Source organism: Haemaphysalis longicornis, unplaced genomic scaffold (assembly GCF_048455015.1).
Source record: "Haemaphysalis longicornis isolate Haplotype H1 unplaced genomic scaffold, Haemaphysalis longicornis Haplotype H1 scaffold_10, whole genome shotgun sequence".
Classification (NCBI taxonomy): domain Eukaryota; kingdom Metazoa; phylum Arthropoda; class Arachnida; order Ixodida; family Ixodidae; genus Haemaphysalis; species Haemaphysalis longicornis.
Window position 1 is genome coordinate 68,081,912 of NW_027526204.1, and position 20,406 is coordinate 68,102,317.

Sequence of the window (20,406 nt, forward strand, 5' to 3'; positions counted from 1 at the left end):
TATGATTAGGAAATGAGGGGCTCGTTGAGCAAATACACAAAGGTAGGTCTGAAGTCTACAACGCCAAAGGAGGCGTAGGGTTATGGTAAGGCTGTAGACTTGCGAGTGACGCCCCGGGGGTTTAAAAAGGAGGTCCCCTTCTCCCCGTGTAGTCAGAGTGGCGCTGGCTACTACCCTCAAGCGTCAGATACAGTTGTAGTAAATATAAATACCCGAGATTTTTCTCCCTGCCTTTCACTGATGACCCCGGTCTTCATGAAGTACATACAGCCATAACGCTATACGGACGACACGTGCGTGTTGTGTAACGATGCTAGGGCTTCGACCGCCCACTTACTTTCGGACTGTGAAGTGCGACCTAACGAGGCGGCAACCAGAACAGACCTACCGCCGTAGATCCAAGAAGCAGTGCGCAGTTGTGACAAGGACACTCAACTATCAGCCGTCCAGCAAGTCCTGGCGGCCCTCGAAAAGCAGCACCGGAGCGAAAGCTGCGGGGCGACGCCCTCCCTTACGGGGCAGCGGCGTCCAACCCCGTAGCGAGTAGCGAAGGGGTGGTCCGAGTAGGGGTGACGTCGGGATCGACGAGTGGCTACGTCCGGGCGCAGTGTACACACTGTTTCTGTTGCAGGTATTCAACAAAGTCTTTCTTCCTTCCTTCCTGCCTTCCCTGTCATTTGCATTATTTGCAGTTTGACTGGTGGGCTACAATAGCAGCGACTGACCTATTTTAGCCTGCGCCACTTAAGCTGTTCGTTCTTCTCGGCCTTGTTATCATGACGTTAGCTTAGATGCCTTCTTTGTGTGGGCACCCGTGCGCCACTCGTGATAATCCCGGCTGTTAGCGTCTGGAACAGAGCGCCGGCACTTACGTAATATGAAGGCTACGAACCGAGCCTGTTGTATAAGCGGCATTTTTCACAACAGAGATGACCAGCCCCGCGCCTCCCCCCCCCCCCCCCCCCCCGAATTACCAGGACATAGAAAACGGCGCTGCTGCTTGCGAAACAAGCATCAGCGCAACGCGCCTATATCAGCGCCCGCCGTTACGCCACTGAGCAAGAGGTCGTGAATTAAATTCCCGTTCCCAACGGCCGTGTTTCAAATCAAAACAAAAATGGCGTTGCTCACGTGTACCATGCCTCGGAGCTTACTAAATTCCCAAAGTAACTTGAATTGGTCAGTACACAGCCACCCCGATTTCTCGTGCCATAGCCACACAAAGCATCAGCGCGAAAAACCCAAACTTTCAATGTTTCGGCTCATGCATGCCACCACATATTGACGGGTTACAAGAAGAAAGGAATTTGTAAACATGGGTTGGGCACAAGGCAATCAGGGAGCGACGTCATTGCGGACGGCGCGATAGCATTATCGCCACGCTAACAATAGTAACTCCTTGCCTTTCGGTCAAATAATGAGCCACCTTGTTTGTGTCCTATCTGTCGACGCTACAAAGACATACGTCAGTGCCAGAGCGATAAACCGATACAAAACAAAGGAGTACCTTTGCGCATACCAGTTGTTCCCGAGCCGCCAAACTGCATCGAGAACGAATTACTAGCTCCGCATTTTCTTCTCACATCGCCATATTCCCTCAGCAGAGTTTTAATCTTGGGCTGCATCACATGCCTTCCTCCAACATTGGGCTTAAATGGCGTATTGGAAGCAAGAATGTAACAACGAAAAATTTTAGAACCATTTACGTTGTTTCTTTACAGTTCCATTGAAGAACAAAACGACAAGTATGACTTGCCGAACACATGTACCACGTATGAAACGTGTCCTTCGAATTAAGGTTTGTCTTTTTACTTAAATCGCATCTGTAGCACTACTATTCGACGCATGGTTTATTTGAATTATAAATTAAACTAACTAGCCCCGCACAGCCTATGCCGCCCCCACAAAAAAGCTGCTGCCGCAAGAAGTAGCAGGCTGCTGCAGTTATACGAAGCTGTGGAGGAGCCTTTCGATGGAGCATGTTCCTTGATGCATCCAGCAAGCGCAGCTTCATTGAACCGCACTTTTCTGTACATGCTCGTGCCGTCATTCTTGAAGCAGCCATTTGAAATGCCCTCTGTGCAATATAGGAGTGCAGCTGCCGTCCTGTAACGAAACGTTTCCGTTATCACTAACGGCTGCCTTTATAGCTTGCTTCACAACAAGCACAGCGGCGCTGCAGTGAAGGCAACAATACTGTTACCAGCTAGAGATACGGACATTGTGGAAAGTCAGCACAAAACCGACGCATGACGAGAAGAGATGAAGTGGCACTACTGAGAAGCATTATTCCAGAAGAAATAAGTAAAGATCAGAGCCATGTAATTAAATCGTCGGAAAGCTTAAGTACTCTTAAATACTTGTTCCTACTAGATACGCTATTGTCTAGTTATTTCTCGTCGTGTATTTTTGTTTTGCGTTGGCTTTCAAAATGAGTTGGCGCCAATTTGTCCGGACGTTACGGGTGCAGAAAAAATGTTAAGCGTTGGCTGATAGCTAATATTCCCGATTTATTTTTAGGATAATTTGTGGGTATTTACGGTTGAACATGCAGAAGCTCCAAATACAGGCAACGCTAAATTATCCCATTACGCTCTTGTAGTCGTTTGCTAATATTTTGCGGCAAGTATTCCGTAAGCAGTGCACTACAATAAAGATTCTAAATCGCCTTTAGTAACGAAGAAACGCCGGCGGCCACCACATTTTTTCGCCGAACGTTATTCCCAGCCAACTCAAATACGTCGTCCTGAAGCCCAATTCTGGGGCATTACGAGTACGCGCAGGAATATTGAGGTTACAGAACATACGGCTATAAACCACACTCCGGAGAAGTAAAAAGGCAGAGTTTGCCGAGTGCTTGGGAAACCTAATTGACAACAATTCTTTGAGAGTCGATGCATTATTCTAGGCGGTGATTCGAGATAATATTCCAATCGACTGAAATAGCCGAAAAAATGGGAGCTTGTGGTGATAAGCAGTGACAATGAAAACTTTGAACCTGAATTTTACACACCTTTATTATTGTGTGGTAACTGAAATAAATAGAGAAACATCTCTAACAGCAACCATTTTTTTGTGGCCTGAAAAGAGCGTGGTTTTGAAATGTCTATGATGGGTTATTTAAGGTGAGCAGCTGATAAGATTGCTAGCTGTTACGTAGGTGTAGGTGTAGGTGCATACTTCCATCAAGCGGAGTGACGGGAGGGCGTTTTCAGCTCAGGCGAGTCTTCTGAGCTACGGTATCCCGGTGGGCTCGTTTGGTTAAGATGAAAAGAAATGACACGCCGTTGAGGCATGCAGTGAACAACCGAAAAGTAGAGAATAGGAGGGTTGCACTCACTCGCACGCAGCATGTTTGGATGTCATTTCTTTAGCAGCGGATACATTGGCGATGCTTTCTTCTATGCACTTGACGTAGTCCTTGTCATGCCGCAAGCACACGCGCTCCCTCAGGTACGCTGCGTAAGGAAGGATGGCTCCGTCAACGGACATAGGCATAACTGAACAGCAAGGCTTTTTCGCCAAAGTACCTTCGACAGAAAGCCCCAGAGCGCCTTTTGGAAGGAGATGGTTTCTTTGAGTTTCTTGTGTGAACAGAGAATGCGAAACAGCGGCGCGTATTTATTGCATACCAACATTATTCGCAATGAAACCTTTTTCTTCAGTGTTTCAGTTAAACGCCAACTTAGCAGACGATCTAACATTTTTCATTGCGACTTTCCGCGCAATTGCCTTCGACTTTCGAAAACGCTGGCGGAACATTTGACAACCTTGCCAAAGATGGGATGATTTGTACATTTTTCCCGACGCATTCAAGGATAAATTATCAGAGACGTATGACACATTTTCGGGAACGTGCAATACTGGTTCCGTATAGGTTGATTTATTGGCGTTGCTGGGTCACGCGATGTTGGCCTGCAAGGTATGCTGGCAATTGCTCCGGGCTAGCGCCACTTAACGCGTTAATAATAAGGCAACGCTACCACATTTCCCAAAGTTTGGTGTTTTGAAGTAAACTATAACAAGAAGGCGCAGCACCTCCCTCCCGAATATCCAATGGCCGCTTGGGAAACGAGGTGGTGGGCGTGCGGGGACGCTAGCTTTCGACAGGGCTGTTCTTCCTGCAGAATGCTCTCGGCTGCACATTACGCAGTTTTGGATATCTTGTAATACAGTACATAACAAACACAGAAGCGATCGCACGAGGTTCGTCTTGAATTGCCACGCTGTGCTCTTCGCTGAGCGCGTTCGGCGGCGATACAGCAAAGTTGCGTCCGCTCTTGTATGTAGCTATGTGGCACAAGATTTATGTTGGTTGTCACACAGGAACTCGAAATGATCGAATGTACAGTACAAGAAGCTCGTTTGTAACGGCAAAGGAAAACTTGATTTGAACGGGATACACGGGTGCCCGTTTCTGAACGCACACGACTCAAGGTGCTGGAGCACCACCGCATACATTATTCCTGTTAATTTTGTCTTACCTCAAAGTCAATTACACACTGGCTTTTTGCCCTTTAAGGCATCTTAAATCAGTGTGCGATGGTGCTGATATGATGAGCGCAGACTACGTTCAATCCAGGCCTCACCAGATTAATGAAAACTCCGTTGCACCTTTCCAGATAGCTCCGCGCGTGCCCAGAAGTTTCCTTGCATTGTGGTCATTCTCTGGTATTAACGCGACGCATGCCCCATAAATTTTTTCACATTCCCGTAGATTTAAGGGTGGCCTCCCTCCTACTGATTCCGACGCTGTTTTTTTCGCTTAACGGGTCGCTTAATCCTTTCGAATTGAAAATTTCTCGCACATTTGCCCCATTGTCTCTATGTTGTCAAATCTGCAAGCCCGTCGGCTATTCTGAGGCCCCACTAGTGTGTGGTTGCGAGTGTGTGTGAAGGCGTGCGTATTTTAACACCTACACACATTACACAGATGTCGAATACCCAAGCAGCGCAGCAAACATTTCTTACACCTACACCTTCCATCTCAAGGTTCTTCCTGTGAGGTCTTTGTCAAATGTTTTTAGGTCATACCAGAGGTCAATAGGCAATAAGTACTTTTGTGACTGAAAATTCTATGCGAGGACTCTGACAAAGGCGCCTTTCTTTTCACTGGCATTAAATAATTCGGTTACACTTAAGTGCTAAACTTTTGCTTGGAATAATCATACGTACCCCGGCCCACTCTGCTCTTCGCCGCAACCAGACGGCACACGTCCTGGTCCGAGAATTCGCCCACCCGGCCCGCAATAGTCGGAGTGGACCTGGCAGCCACTCCTCCCATACGTCGACATAACTCAACATTACCGACTACCGAGGTAACTGTATCCACAAGTCACCAAGCAGACCCCGAAAGAACAGGAAGTCAACCTTAGACAACTACAGACCAACACTAACCTACACCCAACATGGCTACACGCCATCCATCCTACTCTTTATGATCCCCAATACCAAGCCCCAGGCACGCTGTACCATATTGCCTGAGAATGCCAACTAAGCCTCCATCATCCCCCCATCCCCAACCCCTCACGCGTGCAGTGGGAGAGTACGCTGGCCAGCTCCAGTCCTGAAACGCAGCTTGTGCTAGCGGAAAGGGCGAAGACAGCCAGCCGTACCAACGGAGTCTTGAACTGAAAACCCCGACCGCAAATATGCTCACTTCAACAATGATTAAAGTTTCTCTCTCTCTCTCTCTCTCTCTCTCTCTCTCTCTCTCTCTCTCTCTCTCTCTCTCTCTCTCTTCGTAGTCCAGAAACCTCTGGCGAGGACTGTAATATTTTGATAGTAAGGACTGTACATGTTCATCGAAAATTCATTGCTTGGTGCATATACCTGTTAGGTTCCTCTTTTGGCAGAAGATGTCTCGCTGTGAGCGGTAGGCCTTTTCGTTCAGGCTGTACTTCCTCACGTCACCCAAGCATTTTGAGTACATATCTGCCTTGCAGACCGACACCGGACCCAGGCTCCTAGTGTCATGAAAAATTAGAGCTGTGAGAAGTTCGGAAAAAATTATTTCATCTGGAAACATTACGCGTTCAGAACCTTTAGAGAAGTGAGAAGTGCAAATCCAAAACGTCATTCGATTTGCGTGGACACACAGACGAGCATAACACAAGAGATAAAGAGATGAAGAGATGAACAGTTGCGTGAGCACACACATTCCGTTTCATGTCTGCATTACATTACGACAGGCTCAAAGTGCCGTTGCCGTCATCTGTTTATGTAGCATGCTATTAATACAATTTAACCTTTTCGTTGTTGACAGTTCCTCAAGGCAAATACAAAAAAACAAACACAAAATAATGTTAAATTTCACTCACAAAATAAGGAAGCAACGGTCATTTTTAACACTGCTGAAATCTAGATAATTATTTGGTCGTTTTCAAACTGCGTGACTAACATTTTTAAACATATGCGTCACAAAGATGGGCTCCGTTATTATTTCTGTGCTCACACCCTTTAGGTACATAAAGCGTCACCGGGTAATTGATATTAAAATAAATATAAATAATTATGATCGAGGACTGGCAGTGGGCATGGCTTTTCGCAGACATCCTGCCGAGAAAAAGCCACAAAATACCTAAATTCTCATGTCATCCCTTCAGGACATCAGCTAACATGAAACAATAATGACAGATGACGACGGTCACAACGAAGGGAACCAGTTTGTGCACTTCTCAGTCTCCTCGGCGTAACCATCCCCGTTTGTACAGAGGAGCTGTTATCGGCTACGTTATGATCAAAACTGAGTGCATCGACCGGGTGTGTAGGGAAACGCGCCCAGAAAATAAACATTGCAGCAAAGACAAATTTCTTGTGAGTTCTACCTACCTCTCAATCTAACTCAAGGTAACTTGGTACGTTGTACTATCGCAAGGACGGAACACAAGAGGAAGAAAACCACAGGACGAACGCTGGTTTGTCCTTGAAACGCAAGGATAGCAAGGATCTTTAAAAAAGATCATAGTGACACTGGATGCTGAGACGGCTGTATTATTGCGACGAGCTTCATTTCTCAATCTAATGCTAGGCAACTTGGTACGTTGTAGTATCGCAAGGACGGAACACAAGAGGAAGAAAAACCACAGGACGAACGCTGGTTTGTCCTTGAAACGCAAGGATAGCAAGGATCTCTAAAAAAGATCATAGTGACACTGGATGCTGAGACGGCTGTATTATTACGACGAGTTTCATTTCTCAATCTAATGCTAGGCAACTTGGTACGTTGTAGTATCGCAAGGACGGAACACAAGAGGAAGAAAACCACAGGACGAACGCTGGTTTGTCCTTGAAACGCAAGGATAGCAAGGATCTCTAAAAAAGATCATAGTGACACTGGATGCTGAGACGGCTGTATTATTACGACGAGTTTCATTTCTCAATCTAATGCTGGGCAACTTGGTACGTTGTAGTATCGCAAGGACGGAACACAAGAGGAAGAAAACCACAGGACGAACGCTGGTGTGTCCTTGAAACGCAAGGATAGCAAGGATCTCTAAAAAAGATCATAGTGACACTGGATGCTGAGACGGCTGTATTATTACGACGAGTTTCATTTCTCAATCTAATGCTGGGCAACTTGGTACGTTGTAGTATCGCAAGGACGGAACACAAGAGGAAGAAAACCACAGGACGAACGCTGGTTTGTCCTTGAAACGCAAGGATAGCAAGGATCTCTAAAAAAGATCATAGTGACACTGGATGCTGAGACGGCTGTATTATTACGACGAGTTTCATTTCTCAATCTAATGCTGGGCAACTTGGTACGTTGTAGTATCGCAAGGACGGAACACAAGAGGAAGAAAACCACAGGACGAACGCTGGTTTGTCCTTGAAACGCAAGGATAGCAAGGATCTCTAAAAAAGATCATAGTGACACTGGATGCTGAGACGGCTGTATTATTACGACGAGTTTCATTTCTCAATTTAATGCTAGGCAACTTGGTACGTTGTAGTATCGCAAGGACGGAACACAAGAGGAAGAAAACCACAGGACGAACGCTGGTTTGTCCTTGAAACGCAAGGATAGCAAGGATCTCTAAAAAAGATCATAGTGACACTGGATGCTGAGACGGCTGTATTATTACGACGAGTTTCATTTACTTTTCATAATCAGTCCGCAGTGAAAAAGGTAGAAGTCAGAGAATTACCGGCTGCTGCCAATAAATGGCTGTCGACGGAGAGGAGTACGGTGACACAAAATGGCTGTCACTCATGTTTTATCACAACTATGCCGAAAACATTTAAATGGCAATCGGCCGCTTGGACGCCTGTAACATTACTCCGAGATTCTTCTACTTTTCATGATTACGTAGTTCGCAGTAAAGTTTCAAATTTTGTGGAATTGCCGTTTGCTGTCACGATGTGGGCTTCTACGGGAGGGAAGCGGACAGCCCCATGTTTGTAAGCTATAATAAAGCTTTGATCTTTCCCATGATCATTCAGCTAATTAACCATGAAGTATACTCAATCGCAAATTACAAACAACGTGTTTGGCTAGTGCAATTGTGGTACTGCGCCAAGCTTGATTGGTCATCCTTCTTCAGAATGGAAGGTCATTGAATTTTCGGGGTGAAGCCCCTTAGGGGCTGGGGCTGTTGGGGTCTCCTGTCGTCGCCGTCGTCGTCATCGTCGTAACCGTCGTCTCAAGTAGTCATGGTACTAAAACACCGGGAAACTCGCTTACGCCTCGAACGAGAACGTAATGCGGGCTAAAAAACCCGGTAAACTCCTTTACGCATCACGCTGGAGCACTTCCTAACGCGTACTAAAAAAATAAACACCAGGACACTCGCTTTCCACGCCTCGCGCTAGAGAGCTTCGTGCTGCAAGGACAAGGGACTTTTACAGCAAAGCTGTAAACCTCTACCCCCAACTACTACATCTCCGTTTGCAAAAAACGCCAAGCCGCCAAGAACGCACGTACACACTGCATGCTTGCCCCTGCCCAGGTTTCGCGTTAGTGGAGACGGCCCGGGATTTTTTTAAGTGCGAATGCACTTTATAAGCGACCCCAAACCATCCACCGCCGGCGTCGGCGGCGGCGTCGGCGTCCGCAGTGCTCCTCCATAAAGAAACAGCATCCGGCGCCAGGTTTCGATCCCCGGACTTTGCGGCCGCAGCGCGACGCTCTACCGACCAAGCCACGGACGCGACGTGATATCAGCGTTAGTGACGCGCCTTATATCTTTAACGCATTCAAACTACGTCGTCAGAGGCGTGCGTTGGCGACTCAGCGGCGTTATAGCGGCTTGATAACTGCGTGGTGTACACGTGATACTACAAACCCGATGGAAGAGATGGAAGAGAAGGCGGCGAGGCGGTGGGCTGCGGGGGCCGAGCGCAAGCGCCGCAAGCGGGCCGACAACCGTGCATTCGCACTTTCACATTCTCCCCCTCGGGGAAATGCGGGGGAATTTTTTGAAAACAAGTTCCTATTCCTTGCTCTAAACAGGTGTTTTTTTAATTTTCTAGTAATTTATGGAAGTAAATATTAGTACAAAAATATATTCTTCCTTACCGGCACACTTTTTCTAGCCGCTCCTGGGAGAAATTCCCATTGTTGACATTGATCCCCAGCCAGTAGAAGAACCCTGTAGCGGTGAACTCGTCGTAGCACCTGTACACTTCTGCATCGTTGCACGTAACTTGAGGCTGAATACAGGGCCCTGCAAACAAGGTTCTTGTAAGTACGCATCCGTCCCGTTACAAAAAAGCCGACGGAAAAACTGGCAAGAGCGATTAAAACGCCTGTATTTTAGTATAGATACTCTGTAAAACAAAAAAATTAAAGCCGTTCCACTCAATGTCAAAGTTGTCGGATGTGCAGAGCAGTAGTTCGCCATAATGGGCTGTAGAGCCGTTATCCGCTCACTGCTGCCACCCAATGCGTTTCAAATTTCCCGCCTTCGCAGTTCTCGCGCGCCGCCAGCCTGAAACTGCGCCAGCGGGAGTTCTGTTTTTTTAACGCGACAGTGTTTTATTCCATGGTACACCAAGATTTCACTGACGTTATATTGTCACTGACATGACGCCAGTACAACGAAGCAAGGGGCCTCTAAAAGGTGCACCCCTGCGCACAGGTCTTCCTGCAGGGAAGCAACCTTTAGTACTAAAGAGAACGTTAAACTTGTTTTTTTTTTTTTTTAATTACCCCGAAGGCTCTTGCGGTTGTTCGTTTTTGGGTTTTATATTTTAACACGAAAGTGTTTTATGCCGGGATACACCGAGATTTCACTGACGTTATATCCGTGCCCAAAATGACGCCAGTTCATTTTTGCCGAAGCGATCCACCAGTAGGACGTCGCTCAACAAACACACCCACAAGACAGCCGCCGACCCGCGAATCATACTCAGCTGCATATTTCGGTGCGCATTTAAGTTACGCGTTTCACCAATTCATATGGCAGAGAAATCAACCACAGTTTTTGTGCTTGTTTTTCCTCCCGCACGTGCCGGCGTTGCACTGCAACTTTCGTTTACCAACACCTGCCCTTTCTGTACGGTTCCTGCCGAAGACGCCGACACCAACCACCTACTATGGACGTGCCCTTCCCTTAGTGCAGCGAGATCCAGACACCTTCGCGGCACAGGCCTGCATCCTGGGAGACCTCCTGATCTGCACCGATGGCTGTGGGGGCCCCACCACCGCTGTCTTCTGGATTTCCTCCGGGAAACGGGTGCCAACTTGTACCTATAAGACTTTATGCCAAAGGGCATACTATCGCAAAAAAAAAAAAAAAAAAAAAAAAAAAAACTTTTTTTGGCTTACTATCGTAAAAACCAACCCAACGATCGTTCCTAACCAAATAAACACGGGCGATGCCGGTGAATTCCGCATATTTTGCCTCAAATGTACCTGCAGTTTTCTTTTGCGCTAAACAACGGGGGGATGTATGACAAGCGCCAGCGGTTCACGAGTTTCGAACGCTTATGTCTATATAAACCGCTTGGCTTTCGAAGCCTCTGAGGGACGCCACGACGACAGAACGCCGTGGGGCTCTACTTGGGCCCAGCCAGCAGGCAAAGACGACAAGGCGCGCGCCCCTAAAGTACTCTGCACTTAAAATTCTCAGGAGCGTGTCTGCTGACGTGCCTTGAAGGCGAAGGGCTGTCGATTACCAATGCCTCTTTGCTGCTGCGTTGCCTTTGCGCTCTCTCTTCGCTTTGGTTTGTTCCCCTTTTACGCGAACTACTCCCGCCGGGAAGCTGGGCGCAATTCACGGGGCACCGCCTCCGCATCTGTACCTCTTTACGTGCAGCTCTTCTACTCGCGGGCCAACTCGGCCACCTGTCACGCTGCACACACGCGGCTAATTCTTGCCTTTATCTGGCAGGGTGCCGATTGCACTGTGGTAACCATACCTGGCTCCTTCCCTAGAGGCCTTGGTACCAATCGCACACAAACCAGAATGTGCTTATTCCTTTTCTCTTTCCATCGATGACCATTTCTGCCCCGCTCGTATTGATGACGACTAAAAAGGAGCCATGGAGACTAAATACAAGTTTGTGTTATTCGAAAGATTTCGTCTTTTACAGTGCCCCCAGCGCTTGTACGAACGCAAACGATGCTTTATTCGCTAAGACATTGACTCATTTAATTTTGATTTTCACGATAAATCATGCGTTTTCGTGGTCTGCAATGACATCTCAGGATCAGACCGCTCTGCAGCCGATTGGGAAGCATTGTTTACCGCTAGTGAACATAGATGGCGCCACCATACTGCGGCAAGCCGTTTTCTGTCTGTGGTTTGTTTTTGACCGTATTTAAACCTGGCGCTTGTTTTTGTTCAGGGAGAGAAATAATCGTTTCGTGAGCTATAGTGCTCGCTCGACAAATATGGTCACGTAAGACACTGTCGCTTGCGTCAACCGGCCAGTGTCGTCTGAGACAACCCCAAAGCCCCGCAGTCCTGTGCAGCTAAACCAAGCATAGTGTGCGTAGTACCAACAGCAGTACGCATCGGTACTTCTATGTTTACGTGTGCTTTCGTAGCTTCCACTGTTCGTCCCACCATTCTTACGGCACATTCTTTTTAGAATGTACCCTCAAGTTAAGTGCGAATAGCTTGTTCGGCAAGCCTATAAGCTCTGGCTAATTTGCGTTTGCTTTTGCCGGCCTCCGCCAATCGCAGACCTGGCTGGTAGACATCATAGATTCTGTTGCGGGAAATGAGCTAGTGGGTCGCATGGCGATTCCTTTTTTTCCTAATCATGCAGCTTATTTGAGCGAAGTTTACGTTAAAAGTGGTGTGAGTGTGATTCTAACGAGGCAATCTTTTGAATGAACCAAACGTGTTTTCTCTTCATCGCTTCTTTAAGCTTTCTCACTAATATAAGTGTGTCGCGATGGCACTACTTCAACTTTCATTGGGGCCGCGAAAACAAGCGCCCGTATATGTAAAGAATATCTCCCCATAGAAATACATATTCTTTTTGAGCAGACTTGGAGCGTTCCTCCTCGTGTGTTTAGTTTCTGCGCCCGTTCAGTGTGGAATTGAAGCAAACTGTGAAGGTGTTACTTCTACACAGCACAGCACTTCGTTGAACTTTCTTGTAATGCTTTGTGTCACCCCACCTTGCCTCGAAAAGGTCCCTTCGCTGGATTTTTAACATCGCGAAGTGGCTTTTTAAAGGGGATTTTGTGACCAATAAACTATTTGCATAATCTTTGCAATTTATTGTTCCCTTGAGCAGGTGTCACAAAGTAACAAGGTCATGAGAAGTTGTTTGCATCCCACTTGTGGAAAAGTCAGAACAGATCCCTTCGGGTGTTGCTCTGGGGCGTAGCAATACATACTGAATCGCGTAAATGCACTCGCCGAGTGGGATCGTTTGTATAGATATAAATAACACGAGTTCGCATAACATGATTAGTACGAATTTACTCCCACGCAGCTCAAACGACGTCAAGCCATCGCCGGACAAATATAATTGGGACGCTTGCGCAAGCGGAGAATATTAAAGCGGAAGTGTCCTTATTGGGACCGATGGCCCCCTGTGAAAAACTAGTGCATTCCTCCATAGACGAGTTAGTCGACCGAAAAGCTCCGATAACATCTCTGGACAGACCGCGCATGCGCAAAACCGGGCTTCTATTGTGTCGAAGCAGTTACTTGAAATCGCGAACAAGGAAAGGTTCTAGATAAGACAATAAACGTATCGATATCATGAAAAGGGAGTACAATCATAGAGTTTCTTACAGCATACACTAGAGAGGAATCTGGCGCTAGCGTCTATGCGCCTCACATCAAGGTAGTCTGTGTCGTCATGGGCCGCCATTATAGATCGCGCTCGCCTTAGTTTAATCATTGGCTTGGATTAAAACGTTCTAGTGACCGCAAATTTAAACAAGATGCCACAAAAGCGCGAAGAATAGTGTGCAATTATGTAAGTGGAAAATAAAAACAGGCTGTTGTATGACTAAGGAAAAAGGAAGTAAAGCGTATTTTTGCCAGGACGGTTTTGCCTGCTATTCCGCAGGCCAAGGTTGTAGTTACGAACAATGTTAATATTTGGGGGGTAACTCATTAGAGACTGTGATTTTATTAATTTTACCATTATTTCAAATAAGAAGTTGTTTGAAGAGTTTCGAAAGTTTTTGAGCGTGCCTATGAAAACGCTGCCTTCGTGGTGAACCGGCGCACCGACCGCCAGCTAGTTTAACAAGAAAAAAGAAAAAGTGACCTTAAACAGTCGTGGACGATGACAAGATAGGACGCATACAAGCACCCGTATCTGCCGTATCTTGTCTTCGTCGAAGTACGTTTTGTTTCTTCTTTTCGTCGGCTACAAATTTCGCGGCGGCATATTACCCGCTCAGTCATACGTCCTTCGACTGCGGCATGAGCAACGTCAGGTGCGATGACGCATTGTTTGCTGTTTCACTGAACACGGCTACCACAGAAACCTGAGGATTTCGGCTTCCTTGCAGCTCGTAAACGTGTTAATGCATAGTGAAGAAAGCAAACCCCCCAAACCCCTTAAGAATCCAATTGTCATGCCAAGCCCAAGCCAAAAAGAGGGTCTTCCCATGAACCCCTACGACGACATGGCTTACGAGGCACAGTTTCCTCTCTAGTATACTTACTAAGATACTCTATGAGTGCAATAGTGCACCCTTATCTCATAAACGTATCGCTATACGTTTCGATCGTTCGCAGATGCGCATACTTAGTGTCCAAAAAACCGTCGCATGGGTTCGTTCTCCCTTTGCGATTTGGGTCTTCCAAGGTTTGACCATCGATTGGACGAACTTTCAGCCGAGGTTGGACGCACTTTTAGCAACGGCTTAGCAACGCTGCTCTCAACTTTCTTTGCGAAGGGATGGTAAAAATTTTATTGAACCGGGTAGACTCGACCGGCCCTACGTAACCAAACCCGACGATCGGCGCAGTGTGGTTACTTGCGGCTGTAACGTGAGCCACGCGACTGGTGAGTCAGGCTATGCTCAGACTACCGACGCAAAACCCATATCGCTATCTATGGACGTGACAAAAAACGGCATGTCACGCAGTTTGGTTGGGTGAGACGTGAAATGATGCCATTATTTAAAGTTATTACGACCGTTGCAGCCACAGTCTGAGCCCGGCCTATGTGGCATGGCTTGTACGGCCGCCGCCTAGCACCTTATTTTACAGCGTCTGCTGTTACATAGAAGATGCGTGGTCATCATCATCATCACCGGCCTATCTTTGTCCACTGCAGTACAAACCCCCTTCCCTTCCCCCACTCCCCAAGGGTTTCCTGTTACTTTTGTGTGTGTTTCAGAGCCCATTCGTTGCGCCCGATTTTCTTAGCTCATTTTTCGATCGAATCCTTGGTCCTCTCCTATTACGTTTACCGCCACTTGGTGGCCATTACGGTTAACGAAAGGTACCCCTGTTGACCTGCATCCGCAATACATGACCTGTTCAACCTCGTTTCTTTCGCTTAACTCGAACTATGATGTCGTCTGCCCGAGCCTGCACAATTTTCAGAACCCATTTTAATACTGATATTTTGTTACCCGCTCTAAAAACCCTGTCAACTGAAATCAGCTGTAACAGCAGCCTAAGGCACCCCGCGAGAAAAACAAAATAACAAGGCCAACAGAAAAAAATAGTGTTGGTCTTGTCACCTCAGGGGCCAAATAAATGCATGTTGCAAGGCACACCAAGTAACGAAGGAACACTTCTCGCCGCCATGACGGCTCCCATGACGGACGTGGCGGCAGTGACATAATTAATATACTATAAATTAGTATGAACCTCCATGGCGTTAGCACAATAATTTGTAGTATCTCTCAATGGGTGTAATATCGGCGCACTGCATCGTAGCGGTTTCAGCTGACGCCTCAGAGAAATACCTTGTGGTGTCAAGCCGTAATAACGCGAACGATGTGAGCGGAGAGACGGCCTACCGACCCCTTCGTGATCATACCCCGGCCAAACTGGACACCACTCGCTCACACTCACTCAAAAAATATTTTTCCTCACGCACCCAATCACACTCAATTCGCCAGTCACCATCACTACTCGCGCTCAATCGCAATCACACTCAACACTCAGCCTCACCACTCCTCCTTCACTTGCGCTCACGCTCGTATCTCGCCCTCACCACTCGCCCTCACTTGCGTTCACGCTCACCTCTCCCCGTCACAACTCACACTCACTCGCGCTCGCAGTCACCTTTCGCAGTGACCACTCGCACTCACTCGCACTCACGCTCACCAGTCGCCCTCACACTCGTACTCATTCGCACTCAACCCTCGGGCTCACCACTCGCGCTCGCCCTCACCACTCGTCGTCACCACTCACACGCGAGTGCGCGCACCAGTTTCTTTTCAAGTGATGACACGGAAGACTATCGGGGCATTACGGCGGCAGAAGTCTATCGAAATCGCATCCCTAATTTAACACACCACCAGAGACTTAGCTCTACGGTGCTGCATAGCAGGAGTGCAGTGACGACATATTCCCGAAGCTAAACGCAATCGCGCCATTAACAACCACCACAGCCAGCTGTTTTGAGACGAACAGCCAACAGCAGGTACAAGCGCAAGAGTGGCGCTCATCGCTTTAAGCCCCGTAAAACGCGTGAATAGGTAGAGTGCACACGCCCCTCGTGAGGGGTGAGCGGGGCTCAGCACTCGCAGTTGGTGAGTTGGTCTCACCACTCGCGAGTGCTAAGCGGGGCTTACGGTCAGTGCTCGCGAGCGGTGTGCGGGCCTCATCACGAGGGGCGCTCGCACGCGAGGGTGGTGAGCGTGGCTCACTGCGAGTGGCGCTCACACTCATTCTCACTCGCACTCGCCAGTACAAAGCAATTGCGAGGCTTACTCACCACTTACTCGTAAGTTGAGGGCATGTGAGTGCAATCGTGAGTAAGCCTTCCGACCTATGCACAAAACACACGCATGCAGCACCGACGCATCCTACAAAACCGCGCATTAATTACTTCAACAATTCTCCCCAACCGCAAGGCTTTGACTGCGCAATGATGTGCGTACTTTGCATCCCAGGTAGACAAATGGGCACATGGTGGGCTTGCCGCCGAAACCTGTTTGGAGGCGACCTCGAAGATTCGTTGCCGGCGGAATTCTCAGGCATGGAAGTCAGTGTTCGTTGTACGTCAGTGGAGTCCAATTTTTCCAACCGGTAATCTACTGAGGGCGATGCCATTGCTGTAAGAAGAGATAAAGAGAAAACTTATTGGCCCGCTCTAGTTATTTGCAATTCTATAGTGCAACGAACAGACTTTCTCGTGATTGAAAAATAGAAGCTTTTACGAGTACGAAGGCAGATTGAACAGATATAACCAAAGAACCAAGTTGAATGTACGCTTTCATGTTGTGGGCGTTCTCCAAGAATACACAGCTCGTGGGAAAGACCTAACACTAGAAATATTGACCGCCTTCCCTTTCTTTCATCGCCTCCCCCCTTTTAGGTCATAGCACCGTCCTTATCGTATTTATTCATTGATTAAATATTTATTTATTTATTTATTTATTTATTTATTTATTTATTTATTTATTTATTTATTGTAAATGAAAATATCGTAGGAGCCAACTGTACGAATAATGAGCGCCTGTCTGCGAGCTTTTACATTACCTAATCCCGAGCATGAGTATTGTTGATTGTTTCAAAGATTAAGTACATTCTCTAAAGATATGACTTCGAATGAGAGAAAACTAGAATTTTCGTGTTAACTTTCCTCAGAATTTGAATACAGAAAGCAATTTTTATGCTACACTAGCGATATAAACCACATGCCAAAATATTAGAGAGCCCATGCAGTACCCGCTTAGGTATTAGGGCGTTCTAGCTCCGATTATTGTTTTAACTATTTATAAAAATAGAAATGACGCTACTTGATACAAAAAATACCATTAGGAAAGCGGCGCGACTTAAAACCAAAGAATTTACAAAGCATTCAGCGCACCAGCGCTCAACCCGCATGCAAGATGTGAAATGCCAATATTTGTTTAGCTACTTAACCATCGTTAAGAACTTACAGAGGTACAACGGTCAACTATAGTCTTCAAGATCTTATCCTGACGCTGTCAGAGTGTAACACACTCGCGAGAATTAATAAAGTGCTAAATCAACTATGAATTCGTAGAATCATAACAACAGAAGCAAGAGGCAAGTTAGAATTACTTTTTTCGGGATTCTTTTGATTGCAGACGATTGACTTGTAGTGGTTAATACATCTACCATAATTATTGCGTTATCTCACTTTGCCAATTCAGTTTGCAGAATTTAATATTAGCGACAAAATTCTCACTACAGCTTCATCTTGCGAAATTCTCAGTACTGCTTCATCTTGCATGGGTCCCGAATGCAACTTCGATCTTGTAGGTCGTTTGATGGGGCCTAAATAACCCTTTATATATATAATGTGCAGAACGGCAACATGACATTTATAATCCACACAGAGATCATTAATCCAGATGCATAGCAAATTACCGCGCAGCTGCTTTCTCGGGCCAGCATTATTGTGTTTTGAGGATACAAGATTGAACACTGAAGATTCAGCGATCCCGAAAGAAGGAAATGCTTTACACCACCAGTTTTACCGGGAAGGACGACTTATGTAGGCTAGACGGTATGAAAAAACTAAAGCCGTTCGACTCAATGTGAAAGCTGGAAGTGCAGAGCAGTCATTCGCCATAATGGGCTGTACCGCCGTTATCCGCTTACTGCTTCCACCCCATGCAATTCAAATTTCCCGCCTTCGCAGTACTCGCCCCCCCCCCCCCCCCCCTCCCAAATGTGCCAGCAGGAGTTCTGCTCTCTTTGTGCTTTTCTCTCCGCACGTGCCGGCGTTGCACTGCCACATTTTGCGTTCACTATCGTAAAAACCAACCCAACGGGCGTCCCTAATTGAAAAAACGTGGGCGCTGCCGGTTAATTACGTATATTTTTCCTCAAACGTACCTATAGTTTTCTTTGCGCTAGACAACTGGAAGATTTATGACAAGCGCCAGCGTTTCACGAGTTTCCAACGCTTATGACTATACAAACTGCTTGGCTTTCGAACAACAGCGTTACCCCGGGACGCCGCCTTGGTGCTCTATTTACTCGGATCGAGCGAGCGAGCTAGGGCGACAAGGCGAGCGCCCAAAGTGTTCTCACTTAAAACTTCAGTATAGGCCTCATACAATGGGGCAGTTAAGAGGTCCAGTAAATCAGTGCTACTCACCTACGGCCATGGACACGAGAAAGACGAGGGTGTATCCAAAGATCACGACTTGTGAAACTCGAAAACCTTTCCCACTGCAACACACGAGTCCGCTGGAGACTGAACCCACCATCATTCCTGCAATTCTTTTGCCCCGAGCGAGTTGAGCCAGTTTCTACAAAACGGTGGACTGCTCGCATGCGGCTCACACAGCGTGGCAAAACAAGCTCGCGGCCGATACGAAAGAATGCGGGGCGGGGGGAGTACAAGGGCTTAAAGATTTAAACCTGTTTTATCTTTGCTATGTAGTACGTAAATATCTAAAGAGTTACCTTTGTGTCGTTATTTCGGAAGAACGGGAGATACGAGCTATCTTACGTGTTTCACACATTGTTTTCCGGCAGCTCGTCCTATCCTTCTAGTCTGTATCGGTGCAGATAACACAAATACCAGAAAACAAAATTATCACTCGATCTCTGTCGAGGACGCCAGTCTAGTAGTGGGTGTATTGGTGTGGGTGTAATGGTTGCGCAAGCACTAAGAAAAAGTATGTTATGACGAACACAATGGCGAAAGATGTGAACTTGTTTGGCTTTTAGCCACGGGGTGGCTCATTGTCCTCCAGTTGTTGAGCAACTGAGCGTGAAGGCGAAGCTTCTAGTACTGGGAACCCGAAAACATCAAAACGAACTCACGTTTCTACAAGATTTCTGCGCTTGATAAAGATTCCAAAGCGGTGCAAATGAATTTTTGTCCCTCCTTTATGACGACTTGTAGCCAAAGTGTGTGGTTTTGCTTCGTAAGGTTACATTGTGATGTTGGCGCATAAAACAGAGACGACTGTACTTATTACATTGTCTAGGACGGACGCAGCTATAGGGCCCTCCGCATACTTGCCCGTGAAACAACAATCTCTCAATGGTCTACAGAAGAATTCATACGTGACGTATTGGTGTCCCTGACACGCACCTGCAACGCCCCCTTCCACCACGCCTACCACGGTGTGACGCAAGCCTTCTTTGCCGTCTCTGGCTGGGGGTGGCATTCACAAATACTTACTCATACTTGATAGGAATGGCAGCCAGTGTGAGGAGTGCGAAACGTGCGGCACTCCATAGATGATACGCCATGATTTATGCGAGTGCCCACGCTACTGGCCCAAAAGAAAGGCGCTATCGTCAGCATTGAGGAACCGGGACCCCCCACGGCCATTTTTGGATGAGAGGATTCTGTGCCTAGGCCTTCCCTGTCATCCGCTCAGAAACCGACTAAGGAACTCTTACGTTTTCTGCGGGCGACGAACTTAAACACGAGATTATATACTGAAAGCCTCCAGTGGCAATTACTTAACTTGAACGTTTAGTGCTTCAGCGCTGGGCATACCTGCCTGATCCAACTTTTGTTCATTCTTTCCTTTCTCTTTTTTGCCTATTTTCCCTTTCCCACATGCAGGACCGCAAACTAGGCTCTAGCCCAGTTAACTTTCCTGCCTTCCTTCCACATCCTTCCTTCCTTCCTTCCTATTTTTGTTGTCGCTGCCTTATGTATGAAAAGGAGGAGCCTAACTTGAGGATATGGCCAGAATGGAACACAGCGCCTCATCTACAGGAATGAAAGATCAAACGATACGCACTGACAGTGGCGTACCCCTAAACTATCTACTTTTCTGAATTCTCCTCTACATCCAAAGCAATTATATTCTACTCCGTAATTATATTGTATTCGTACAAAATAAGATGACGG

General features: G+C 47.0%; 1 protein-coding gene across 1 annotated transcript; it reads right to left on the reverse strand.

Moving 5' to 3' along the window:
* Positions 1-1,058: 1,058 nt before the first annotated feature.
* LOC144157776 (uncharacterized) lies at positions 1,059-18,944 on the reverse strand. The gene is made up of 6 exons (XM_077688538.1): positions 18,685-18,944; positions 16,490-16,663; positions 9,521-9,668; positions 5,833-5,966; positions 3,341-3,458; positions 1,059-2,106 (listed from the first exon to the last, which is right to left on the reverse strand). Exons 1-6 carry the CDS (start codon positions 18,797-18,799, stop codon positions 1,872-1,874), a joined length of 924 nt encoding a protein of 307 aa, XP_077544664.1. The 5' UTR covers positions 18,800-18,944; the 3' UTR covers positions 1,059-1,871.
* Between the last annotated feature and the right edge of the window lie 1,462 nt (positions 18,945-20,406).

Coding starts and splice junctions, on each gene's coding strand:
- LOC144157776 (XM_077688538.1), bottom strand. CDS start 18,799: ATGATGGTGGGTTCAGTCTCCAGCGGACTCGTGTGTTGCAGTGGGAAA. Junction 9,669..16,489: donor TTGTCTACCTGGGATGCAAA/GTACGCACATCA, acceptor CCTTGTTTGCAG/GGCCCTGTATTCAGCCTCAA. Junction 5,967..9,520: donor CGGCTAGAAAAAGTGTGCCG/GTAAGGAAGAAT, acceptor TCATGACACTAG/GAGCCTGGGTCCGGTGTCGG.